Here is a 13,165-nt window from a genome sequence, read left to right as displayed (position 1 = left end):
CCTACCCTACCCTACCCTACCCTACCCTACCCTACCCTACTCCATTTCCATTTCCATTTCCATTTCCATTTCTATTCTACTCCACTCCACTCCACTCTACTCGGTGTGGTTTTATTTTGAAGACGTTTTGCTTCTTCCTTCAGCTCTGGGGGTGGGGATCACCTTTGGGACAATGGTTGCCAAGTTTTTCCTTCCTTCCTTCCTTCCTTCCTTCCTTCCTTCCTTCCTTCCTTCCTTCCTTCCTTCCTTCCTTCCTTCCTTCCTTCCTTCCTTCCTTCCTTCCTTCCTTCCTTCCTTCCTTCCTTCCTTCCTTCCTTCCCGTCGCCCGACTCCAGCCGCTCCGTATCGGGACTCCGGCCACCCCGCCCTACCTGGCGTCGGTTCAGCCCCCGTTACGGGATCCTCGTTTTGGAATCCCCGGAGGGGGAGGGAGGGGGAGGGCTGCCCAACACGCCTCCCCACCGTGACATCCGCACGAGCAAAGCCAGCCCGGAGCCGCGCGGAGTTTCCAACCTGCGCCGGTGCCAGCGACACAACCGCGGCGGAGCAAGCCGAGAGAGGTGGCAGAGGCGAGCGGACGCCGCCGCGGCTCCAGGCGACCGGGGTCTGTCGCAGTGGCTTTGGGGTGTCTTTCGGACGCTCCGCTCTCGGCGGCGGGACCATGCCGGGTGCCGCGCGGAGCCTGCTGGCGCTGCTGGCGCTGACGGTGACCTGCCAGTGGCCCATCCCGGCGGTGGCAGGTGAGGCGGGATTTGGGGGTGGGCGTCGGTGGGGGGGATTGGGTGTCCCCCAAACCAGCAGCCGTCGGGGGAGAGACCGTGGGAAGCGACGCGCTGGAAACCCGGATTAACTTCTTTGCACCAGACCCGGGTAGGAACGGGGGTCACACGTGGCCCGTCGATCCAAAAAGCGTTCCGACGGGTTTAGGGTTCGCGCAGCCTGCTAAAATGTCCCTTAGAGGGAACCCGGGGTCGTGAGAACGCAGCTTTTAGGCGTTCAGCCAGCTTGAGTTGGTTTTTTTAAAATTTTTAATGGGTTGCTTTATTACTGTTGCAACATTTTTATTGTTTTTATTCTGTATTACTCTTTTATTATCTCTGTAGGCCTCCCGAAGTCTGCAAAGGAGTTGGGTGGCTTAAAAATTCCATAAATTAAATTAAATTAAATTAGTTTAGCAAGCAGTAAACGGGAAGATGGTATAACCTGATGACTTTTTAAAAAAATAATGCAACACGTGAAAGCAGGAACTGGCCAGGAGAGAGTAGATTAATCCCTTGTGGCTTTTTTTTTTTAATGTAAAGCTTGTGGTTCCCCCCTACAGAATAATTCCGGATTAAATTTAAATTGTTTACCTACAAAGCATAAAAAGTCCCCCTTAAGTTTTCACTTTCTTTTCACCACCTTTTTCAACTTTCTTTTCCAAATTCTTCCTGGATTTCTCTGTTATTATTCATGTAATTACGCCCCCAGGCAGTGGGGCAATAAAGGGGAAGGCGCCGTTTTTTCCTCTAAGATTGTGCTGGGGTGAACGCTACACACTAGCAGTAGTGGCAGTTTTGTGTAGTGGTTACAGGCATCCACTAGCAACTGGGAGATGGTGGGGGTTAGTCCTGCCTTAGGCACAAAGCCAGCCTGGTGACTTTGGGTCCGTCACTCTGTTGCAGCCCTAGGAAGCAGGCAATGGCAAACTACTTCTTAGGAACTTTGCCAAGAAAACTGTTGGCAATAGTCCCTGCATTGTGACTCAAAAGCCCCCCACCAAAAAAACCCTCAATAACCCTTGTGGGCAAATACTAGCTTCTTTCATGTATACAAAAAACTTTGGGTGGTATTTGATGCGAAGAATCAAGAGGTTTCAGAGAATATCAGATGGATAATACACTGCCTGGGATGGACCTCACATTTAAGTACCATACATCTACTAGGGTATGGCTAGTCTAGTGAAGAGAAGGACCAGGGAAGACATATCTCTGTCTCCATCTCCGTCTCCGTCTCTCTCTCTCTCTCTTAATCTTGTATCCATTCATCCATCCATCCATCAAGCTCATATCCATTTATCATCTCTCTTTCTCTCTCCCTCCCTCCCTCTCTCCCTCCCTCCCCTCCCCCCCCCCTCTCTCTTGTCAAGTACGTATTTGTAACATACATAGGTTTAACATTGTTTATATGCATAAAATGGGTACTGATAAGAGGGAATAATTGGATGGGGACTGTAGGCACGCTGAAGCGCTTATGCACAACCCTTACTGACCTCTTTGGAATCAGGTGAGGTCAACAGTGGACAGTCTAAGGGTAAATGGGGGTTTGTCACAGAGAGGAGGGGGGGGTGTCAAGTTATTTTCCAAAGCACCTGAAGGCCAGACAAGAAATAATGGATGGAAACTGACCAAAGAGCGAGTCAACCTGGAACTAAGGAGAATTTTTCTGACAGTGAGAACAATGAACTGATGGAACAGAAGTTGCCTTCGGAGGTTGTGGGAGCTTCATTCCTGGAGGCTTTCCAGAAGAGACTGGACTGCCATCTCTCAGAAATCGTGTAGGGTCTCCTGCTTGGTTGAGGGGTTGGACTACATGACCTATGAGGTCCCTTGCAACTCTGTTAATAAAAATGGCAGGCAGCCTCCTCTTCCCTTTTCCTCTGACCAGGTCAAATGAGCTAGGAGGATTGTTGAATTCCTTAATGCAACTAGAAGGAAAGAAAATTGAAAAAGAAAGAAAGGAAGGAAGGAAAGAAAGAAAGAAAGAAATTGCCTCTTGGGAAGTATAATATGGAAGCACTGAACTAAGTAAGGCAAGGGGACATTTCTCTTGCTTATCCTTTGCACATGTTCAGATGCTAGAATTGGGGTGTGAAGCAGGCAGCACCCTCAATCATGCCTTGCTTGGTTCTCCAATCGCTTCTTTCCAGGCTATAGGACAGCGTTTCTCAACTTGGCCGATTAAAGATCCGGACACTGGGGAATTATGGGAATTGAAATCCACCAATCTTCAAGCCAGTTGGCTGAGGGAATTCTGGGAGTTGAAGTCCACATATTATAAACTATAATATAAAAGTCCATTTATTGTAAAGCAGGTTGGCTTGGCATTCTGGGAGCTGTAGTTTTATGCATCTTAAAGCCTGTGGGCTGGGGGATCCTGAAAACTGAAGACCACCCAAGTTCATCTTGCCAAGCTTAAGAAATATGGGTGGTCTCCGACTTACAACAGTTCACTTAGTGACTTTTTAAAGTTACAACAGTATTGAAAAAAGTGACTCGTGACTGTTTTTCACACTTGTGACCAGGGCAGTATCCCCAGTGTCACTTAACAACTGATTCTTATTTTATTTATTTATTTGTTTGTTTGTTTGTTTTGCTTTGTTTGTCAAGTACGTATTAGTGGTATACAAAGATACAGTGTAATATTTATGTACATGATACTAGTAAAAGAGAAACATTAGGACGGGGGACAGAAGGCACTCTGGTGCACTTATGCAGGCCTCTTACTGACCTCTTAAGAATCGTGAGAGGTCAACAGTGGACAGTCTAAGGCAGCGGTCCCCAAACTACGGCCCGCGGGCCGCATGCGGCCCACTGAGGACATTTATCTGGCCCGCAGGTGAGTGACACAACACAGTGTTCCATCTAATTTTCTATGAATAAAATGCGGTATTTTGTTAGTAACTAATATCAATCATCAAAAAAGTTGCAAAAGTTTTTTTCCTAATTTTATCATCCAGTTACATTCATTTTCTTTTAATTAAATTAAATTCCCTCCTTAATGTGCCTTCAAAAAGTACACCAATTATATTTCTAACTTATTAACCATTATGCCAAAGTGTTTCCTTCTTTCTTTATACATTTTTCTATAAGCCAAGAAAACCTACAATCAGATGTTAACAAAAGAAAATTAAAAACAAAACATAAACATATATGAATTTCAGACTTCTTCTCCCCCTCTAAATAGTACCTTCCCATTTTGTTTTTTACTTTAAAATATGGTATGTGCAGTGTGCATAGGGATTTGTTCAGGTTTTTTTAATAGACCGGCCCTCCCACAGTCTGAGGGACAGTGAACTGGCCCCCTGTCTAAAAAGTTTGGGGACCCCTGGTCTAAGGGTATAGTTTTTAGGTTAGATAATGATACTACAGAGTCTGGTAGTGAGTTCCATGTACCAACTACTCAGTTTGTTTATTTATCTATCTATCTATCTATCTATCTATCTATCTATCTATCTATCTATCTATCTATCTATCTATCTAGATTTGTATGCCGCCCCTCTCCGCAGACTCGTTACTAAAGTCGTATTTCCTGCAGTCAAGTTTAGAGCGGTTTACTTTAAGTTTGCATCTGTTGTGTGCTTGTGTGTTGTTGCGGTTGAAGCTGAAGTAGTCATTGACAGGAAGAACGTTGTAGCAGATGATTTTTTGGGCTATGCTTAGGTTGTGTTTAAGGTGACATCGTTCTAAGCTTCTAAACCTAGGATTGTAAGTCTAGTAGCATAGGGTATTCTACAAATGTCTCGTTAAGTGATGGAAATTTTGGCCTCAACTGTGGTCTTAAATCGAGGACTACCTGTCCACTCAGTGAAGCAGTGGAAGGGATGTCCTGGTGCCTGGAGGCTGTGAGGGTCTGGATGGGTGTTAACAGGCTCAGGCTCAACCCCGACAAGACGGAGTGGCTGTAGGTTCTGCCTCCCAAGGACACCTCCACCCGTCCATCCATCACTCTGGTGGGGGGGGGGGAACTTGGGCGTCTTCCTCGATCAACAGCTGACCTTGGAAAATCATATTTTGGCTGTGGCAAGGGGGTGGCGTTTGTCCAGGTTCACCTAGTGCACCAGTTGCGGCCCTATTTGGACAGGGAGTCTCTGCTCCCAGTCGCTCATGCCCTCATCACCTCGAGGTTTGACTACTGCAATGCTCTCTACATGGTGCTATCTTTGAAGAGTGTTCCGAAACTGCAAATTGAGCAGAACGCAGCCGCGCGAGCGGTCATGGGCCTTCCTAGGCATGCCCGTGTCTTTCCAACACTCTGCAGACTGCATTGGCTGCTGTTTGGTTTCCAGATACAATTTAAAGTATTGGTAGTGACCTACAAAGCCCTACATAGCATAGGGCTGGATTACTTGCAGGACCGCCTTCTGCCGCATGAGTCCCAGCAACTGTTCAGGTCCCACAGAATCGGCCTTCTCCGGGTCCCGTCAACTAGACAATGTCACTTGGCAGGGCCTAGGGGAAAAGCCTTCTCTGTGGGGGGCCCCGGCCCTCTGGAATCAGTTCCCCCCTGGAGATTTGCATTGCCCCCACCCTTCTCGCCTTCTGTAAGAGTCTTAAGACTCACCTATACTGCCAGGCTTGGGGCAATTAGATCAAGCCCCGTGGCTGACGAATGTTTGTAGAATTGTTGTTGAATGGGTATGACTGATTTTTAACACAGTTGGGATTTTTAGATTGTTTGTTTAATTTTAATTTAATTGATTTTAGCTATTGTAATTGTTGTTTTTATAAATTGTAAGCTGCCCTGAGTCCTTGGTGAGGGGTGGCATATAACTTAAACAAACAATCAAACACCCTAGGGAGTCACATCAATATCTCGGGTGGGTTTCTCCCAGTTTGGACTGATTCTCCCGAACTGGTAGCGACCCTCTGGTGATGTCATGATGATGTCACCGACCCAGTTCAGTCGGAGCGCTGCCATCTTTTTTAAAAATTTCTTTTTAATTTTTTAATTTTTTTAAAAAAATTTTTAAAAAAATTGATTTAAAAAAAAGTTTGATTTTTTTTTAAAAAAATGAATTTTTAAATTTTTAATGACTTTTTTTCCCTTCTGAGAATATGCAGAAGTGAAGTTCTGGCACTATGCATATGGTCGCTATCTTTATTTTGGCTTTGTTTTTTTTCTCTGCCAATTTTTCATTACTGCCCATGTGCTTCCATGGATCACCCACATGGGAGGGAGGGAGGGAGGGAAGGAGGGAGGGAAGGAGGGAACCAGCAGCGAGGTAAGTTGGAACCCACCACTGCTGTATCTGCACCCAAAGAGAAGAGCACCAGGCAGCCTCGGAGGCTGGCAAACAAACCCCTTTGCTGCCTGGATTTCTTATTGGGTGGGGAGAGCAGAGAAAACCCAGCCCCCTTTAATTTCCTTTCTGGAGTTATTTGTCATCCCAGAATACTTGGAGGAAACTGAGTGGCAGCCTGCCCAGCGCTGCCTGGAAATTCCCCCAAAGCAGAATCTTGTTGCTTCTTGTCACAAAACCGTTGCCACTCCTGCACACTCCTGGCTTTATGGATTCATGCCAGACAGCATCTGATGGGAGCCCATTGTCTCCTCTTTTGGGTGACTTTTCTTTGTGGAAAATATGCAAGTGGGTTGCCCACTTTGGTTTTGGTTTTTCTTTTCTGAGAAGGCTGATTGGACTGCTTGATGGGCTGCTAACCTGCAGTCCTGTGATTTCCTAGTGGTCTCCCCTCAGCCTGCTAAGCATTTACCGGGCTCCTCAAGGGCTCAGCAGTGGTGCGCTTGCATTAGTGGGCTGTAATTGTCGGATGTTCCTGAAATGTTAAATGCCTTTAAGATGTAAACCATTCTTCCTCCCGTTGTTGTTGTGGCCTGATGCAAACAGAACAGCTGGATCCCTTCAGGGTCTGGCCCAAAAGACCAACCAGAAGCCTCTGTTCTCCCTCAAACCTTGGCATCAATCCACTTCCTGGCTTCCAGTTGGCCGGCTTGAGAAGCCGCAGTCAGTCCTCATCTGGTCCTCCAGGGAGTTTCAATTGGGCTGCTTTTAAACATGCGGAGCAGGGCTCCCGTTCTCTTCAAACATCGGCCCTGGATGTTGCCATGGGGCACAGAAGCATGGGACACCTTTGGTGCAGAACCACACAACTGCCTTTGGTTCGTGTGTGTGTGTGTGTGTGCGTGCAATGGACCTTGCAAATCTGACTGAAAGAAAAACAGAAATCTTCCTTCCTGTTAGCCCCAGCGCAGGGGCAGATTCTGAATTGACATATTTTTGGGAGTATAATAATGGGAATGTTTTATTATTTATGTATTTATTTATTTATTGGATTTGTATGCCCCCCTCCCTGAGGACTCACAACAATAAGTTCATGATTTTAATAAGTTCATGGTTTTTATTAGCTGTGCTTTTACTGAGTGTATATATTACCTAATGAGTGTTACTGTCTGTCTACATCTATTGTACGTGGCTTGTTGTTATGCCCTTTGCCGCTCCAAGTCTTCGGAAAGGAGCGGCATACAAATCTAATAAATAATAATAATAATAATTATTATTATTATTATTACTACTACTACTACTACTACAAAAACAACAACAACAACAACAACAATAATAATAATAATAATTTATTAGATTTGTATGCCGCTCCTTTCCGAAGACTCGGAGCGGCAAAGGACATAACAACAAGCCACGTACAATTGATGTAGACAGACAGTAACACTCATCAGGTAATATATACACTCAGTAAAAGCACAGCTAATAAAAACCATGAACTTATTAAAACCATGAACTTATTGTTGTGAGTCCTCAGGGATCACAATCCAATAAATAAATAAATACATAAATAATAAAACATTCCCAACTGAATATTTTAAAGTCTGGGATAAGGTCTATGATTGGTTGAACAGAAGATTAAGGGATAACTAAATAACTAAATATATTATATGGAAGTAAATAGCTAAAAACTTGTAAATAGTAGGAAATATAAGTATATGTTTCTTTGTATGATATGATTTGCAAAGGTTTTTCTCTGGAAACTTCTGATAAGAGCGGAGCGGTAACAGCTGCTATATTTTGTTGTATGTTTGTTGTTCTCTTATACAGTGGTACCTTAAGATACGAAATAATTGGTGCCGGGGGGAGGTTCGTAAGACGAAAGGTTCGTAAGACGAAACATTGTTTCCCATAGGAAACAATGTAAAGTCAATTAATCCGTGCAACCAAAAAACCCCCCGCAAAAAAACGGCTTTCGGCGACTGCTGGGAAGCCGCGCGGCTGTTTTAAAAGGTGACAGCCGGCCTGGGGGGCTTCCCAGCACCCCCTGAACCCGGGTTCAGGGTTCGGGGGGTGCTGGGAAGCCCCCCAGGCCGGCTGTCACCTTTTAAAAGAGCCGCGCTGCTTCCCAGCTGTCTCCTGAAGCCGAACGCGGAAGTTCGGCTTTGGTGTTTGGCGTTCGGAGACAGCTGGGAACCCAGCGGTCTCCCGAACGCCGAAACCGGAAGGGGCAAGGTGGGGGGGGGGGGAACGAGAGGCTCAGCATTCCGTCAGTCGCAGCGCTGGCTGTCAACTTTTTTTTTTAGCGCTGGGGAGGCAAGTCAGCTCCTGCCCAGTGCTAAAAAGAAAAGTTGACAGCCAGCGCTGCGGCTGACGGAATGCTGAGCTTCCCGTTCTCTCTCCGCCCCCTCGCCCCTTCGCCCCCCTGTGTTCCTAGGAGAAGTGCTGGTGAGGAGCAGAAGGTCTGTCTTGTCTCAATCCCCAGCACTTCTCCTAGGAATACAGGGAGGCGAAGGGCGAGGGGGGGGAGAGAGAACGGGAGGCTCAGGAAGGGAGCTCGGGAAGGAGCCCACGGTCAGTCGGCTGCGGGCGGGAGGAAGGCAATTGTTCCACTGCTGCCAGCATGGCCTGGTTGGCAGCGGAAGATGTAACCGAGCCCACGGGGCCGGGCTCCGTGGCGGAGACCGCCGGCCGCTCAATCGGGCCGGCAGGGAACAGAATGAAACCGGAAGGGGCAAGGGGGGGGGGGAACGGGAGGCTCAGCATTCCGTCAGTCGCAGCGCTGGCTGTCAACTTTTCTTTTTAGCACTGGGGAGGCAAGTCAGCTCCTGCCCAGTGCTAAAAAGAAAAGTTGACAGCCAGCGCTGCGGCTGACGGAATGCTGAGCTTCCCGTTCTCTCTCCGCCCGCTCGCCCCTTCGCCCCCCTGTGTCCCTAGGAGAAGTGCTGCGGGCGGGAGGAAAGCGAATGCCACGGGGCTGGGCTCGGCTCCCCCCCTTACCAGCCCAGCAGGCAGCCGCCGCAGAAGGCTCCATTCTGTTCCCTGCCGGCCCGATTGAGGGGCCGGCGGGAGAAAAGCAAATGTCTCTCTTCGTTGCGCTGCCGCCAGCATGGCCTGGTTGGCAGCGGAAGATGTAACCGAGCCCACGGGGCCAGGCTCCGTGGCAGAGACCGCCGGCTGCTCAATCGGGCCGGCAGGGAACAGAATGGAGCCTTCCGCGGCGGGGCTGGTAAGGGGGGGAGCCGAGCCCAGCCCCGTGGCATTCGCTTTCCTCCCACCCGCAGCCGACTGATCGTGGGCTCCTTCGCAACCTCGGAGAGCTTCCTGGGCATGAAAGCTCGCGAATCCAACCCCGGACGAAAACCAGGAAGCTCTCCGAGGTCGGGAAGGAGCCCACAATCAGTCGGCTGCGGGTGGGAGGAAGGCGAATCCCCCGTGGGCTCCGTTATATCTTCCGCTGCCAGCCAGGCCATGCTGGCGGCAGCGGAACAATCGCCTTCCTCCCGCCCGCAGCCGACTGACCGTGGGCTCCTTCCCGAGCTCCCTTCCTGAGCCTCCCGTTCTCTCTACCCCCCCTCGCCCCTTCGCCTCCCTGTGTTCCTAGGAGAAGTGCTGGGGATTGAGGCAAGACAGACCTTCTGCTCCTCACCAGCACTTCTCCTAGGAACACAGGGGGGCGAAGGGGCGAGGGGACGGAGAGAGAACGGGAAGCTCAGCATTCCGTCAGCCGCAGCGCTGGCTGTCAACTTTTCTTTTTAGCACTGGACAGGAGCTGACTTGCCTCCCCAGTGCTAAAAAGAAAAGTTGACAGCCAGCGCTGCGACTGACGGAATGCTGAGCCTCCCGTTCTCCCCCCCCACCTTGCCCCTTCCGGTTTCATTCTGTTCCCTGCCGGCCCGATTGAGCGGCCGGCGGTCTCCGCCACGGAGCCCGGTCCCGTGGGCTCGGTTACATCTTCCGCTGCCAACCAGGCCATGCTGGCGGCAGCGGAACAATCGCCTTCCTCCCGCCCGCAGCCGACTGACCGTGGGCTCCTTCCCGAGCTCCCTTCCTGAGCCTCCCGTTCTCTCTCCCCCCCCCTCGCCCCTTCGCCTCCCTGTGTTCCCAGGAAAAGTGCTGGGGATTGAGGCAAGACAGACCTTCTGCTCCTCACCAGCACTTCTCCTAGGAACACAGGGGGGCGAAGGGGCGAGGGGGCGGAGAGAGAACCGTAAGCTCAGCATTCTGTCAGCCGCAGCGCTGGCTGTCAACTTTTCTTTTTAGCACTGGGCAGGAGCTGACTTGCCTCCCCAGTGCTAAAAAGAAAAGTTGACAGCCAGCGCTGCGACTGACGGAATGCTGAGCCTCCCGTTCTCCCCCCCCACCTTGCCCCTTCCGGTTTAATTCTGTTCCCTGCCGGCCCGATTGAGCGGCCGGCGGTCTCCACCACGGAGCCTGGCTCCGTGGGCTCGGTTACATCTTCCGCTGCCAACCAGGCCATGCTGGCGGCAGCGCAACGAAGAGAGACATTTGCTTTCCTCCCACTGGCCCCTCAATCGGGCCGGCAGGGAACAGAATGGAGCCTTCTGCGGCGGCTGCCTGCTGGGCTGGTAAGGGGGAAAGCCGAGCCCAGCCCCGTGGCATTCGCTTTCCTCCCGCCCGCAGCCGACTGATCGTGGGCTCCTTCCCGACCTCGGAGAGCTTCCTGATTTTCGTCCGTGTTGGATTTGCGAGCTTTCATGCCCAGGAAGCTCTCCGAGGTTGCGAAGGAGCCCACGATCAGTCGGCTGTGGGCGGGAGGAAAGCGAATGTCACGGGGCTGGGCTCGGCTCCCCCCTCGGCTCCCCCCCTTACCAGCCCCGCCGCGGAAGGCTCCATTCTGTTCCCTGCCGGCCCGATTGAGCAGCTGGCGGTCTCCGCCACGGAGCCCGGCCCCGTGGGCTCGGTTACATCTTCCGCTGCCAACCAGGCCATGCTGGCGGCAGCGCAACGAAGAGAGACATTTGCTTTCCTCCTGCCAGCCTCTCAAGTTGGATGCACCCTCGCTGGCCCGCTCGGCCGCGCCTCCTCGCCCGCCGCCCACCCAGGATGCAGACCTGCTGCCTCACCCCACGCCCGCCAATCCTGTGCCTCCTGCTTCCCCCTCCAGCCAAAAATACAAAGGCGGTCAGCCGCCGCCCGCAGAGCAATGGGAAGCTGAAGCTGCCGGCGGTTTCAGACTCCCTTTGCTCCAGGCTGCTCTGCCCTGCCTGTCAGACTGTCTTTGTGTTTTTCGCTGGGGGGGGGAGAGCAGGAGGACCTTCCTGACTCCCTCCCCCAGCGCCGGACCTCCTGCCCTCTCTCCCAGACAAAACCCCAAAGTGGCCTCCCGAACCCGGAAAGAAGCCCCGCCGCCGGCTGTCACCTTTTAAAACAGCCGGGCGGCTTTCTAGCAGCCTCCGAACGCTGAACCCGGAAGTTCGGGTTTGGCGTTCGTAACACGAAAAAAGTTCGTACGAAGAGGCAAATTTTTTCTGAACCCCGGGTTCGTATCACGAGTTGTTCGTAAGATGAGGGGTTCGTATCTTGAGGTACCACTGTATATATGTTATTGTCTTGTTTTGTCTTAATAAAAAATTTAAAATTAAAAAAAAGAAGAAAGAAACCAAACCTCTCCAATGTCTTCCCAACTTACTGATCCCCAGACAAGGATGTTTCAGTTTGGCGAATCAAAAAGGAATGTATTTAACACCTTACGAAAATGATGGAAATTCTTCTCTGCCCAAAGCTCCAAGAGAAGACATGGGGCCACAGAGAAGGGGACACATCTTGAAAGTCCTGCAGTTTGGATATTGCTATGCATGTCTGTGGGACAGACAGCAAGCCCTTCCTTGCTGAACGTAGGTCCCTCGATGCTGTGCACCAAGATAAGTGGGCCGCCAAGTAATTTGGTGTGTTTGAGCGCCGGGCCTTAAAAACCACCAGTAACAGTTTAAATTGGGCCCTCACTCCAATTGGCAAACAATGTAGAGGCCTACATGGGGCTGAACACATAGGTAGGCGAGTAATGGGCATTTTTGGCCACCTGAAGCCCTATGTCCCATTTTTGTGAAAAATGGGTCCAGTTTTCACAAAGATGGGATGGACAGAGGGTCTGGGAAGCCTGCAGAGAGCTCCTGGGTGCTGGAGGGGGTGGCAGAAATGCCCCCATTTTTGTGAAAAAATCAGGCAAAAAAGCAGCCCGTTTGTGCAAAAATGGGGGCATTTTTGCCATCCCCAGCACCAGAGGTGGGCTGCTAAGGTGGGATGGTGAGCTGTGCTCGCCCCCGTGGCTCTGGGTGCTAGCAGAGTCCAGCGCAATTCTGCTACTGCACCTGGGCAGGGAGCGAAATCGCATGCGGACACTCAGAGCCACGGGGGGCGAGCACATGACATGGTTCCACCTTAGCAGCCCACCTCTGCTCAGCACCCAGGAGCAGGTGTTAAGTTAGTCACACATTTGTTGAGTGAATCTGGCTTCTCCATTGACTTGGCTTATCAGAAGGTCACAAAAGAGGATTGTGTGACACACACAGGGACACTGCAACCATGTGTGTGACACACACAGGGACACTGCAACCATCATGAATAAGGATCGGCTGCCAAGTGTCCCAAGTTTGATCATGTGACACTGGGGATCCTGCGGTGGTCAAAAGTGTGAAAAATTGTCAAAAGTCACTTTTTTTAATACCATTGTAAATTCAAAAGGTCACTAAAGGAACTGTTGAAAATCAGGGACCACCCCTATTCCTTAAGCTTGGCAAGATGAAGTTGGATGATCTTCAATTCTCAGGATCCCCCAGCCAGCAGGCTTTAAGATGCATAGAACTGCAGCTCCCAGAATGCCAAGCAAACCTGCTTTACAATATGTGGACTTCAACTCCCAGAATTCCCTCAGCCAGCTGGCTTGAAGATCCGGGTCCCCATTTTACTGACCTCAGAAGGATGGAAGGCTGAGTCAACCTGGAGCCTGGTGAGATTCGATCTGCCAAAGTGCTGGCAGCCAGCGATCAGCAGAGGGAGCTTGCAGTACTGCACTCTAACCACTGCACCACCGAGGCTCAGGATAGCAACTTGGGACAAGGTTCCTTTCGAAAATGTTCAGGCAAACCTTGATAAGAATGGACTTTAGGGACTTCTGGGGCAGCCACATGAGAAGGGACTCTAAAA

General features: G+C 50.4%; 1 protein-coding gene across 2 annotated transcripts in view; it reads left to right on the top strand.

Annotated features, from left to right (window-relative positions):
- The first annotated feature begins 386 nt into the window (after positions 1–386).
- The window catches only part of LOC139172048 (fractalkine-like), a 31,802-nt gene continuing 19,023 nt past the window's right edge, over positions 387–13,165 (top strand). For both annotated transcript variants that reach the window (XR_011559830.1, XM_070760711.1), the window contains exon 1: positions 387–740. Coding sequence is in view for 1 of the 2 variants with exons in the window: in XM_070760711.1 (XP_070616812.1) it covers positions 662–740 (79 nt within the window). In the remaining variant the exon portion in view is untranslated. The remainder of the gene's footprint in view (positions 741–13,165) is intronic.

The sequence above is a fragment of the Erythrolamprus reginae genome, chromosome 9, assembly GCF_031021105.1.
Source record: "Erythrolamprus reginae isolate rEryReg1 chromosome 9, rEryReg1.hap1, whole genome shotgun sequence".
Taxonomy (NCBI): domain Eukaryota; kingdom Metazoa; phylum Chordata; class Lepidosauria; order Squamata; family Dipsadidae; genus Erythrolamprus; species Erythrolamprus reginae.
This window is presented reverse-complemented; position numbering and strand designations above follow the sequence as displayed.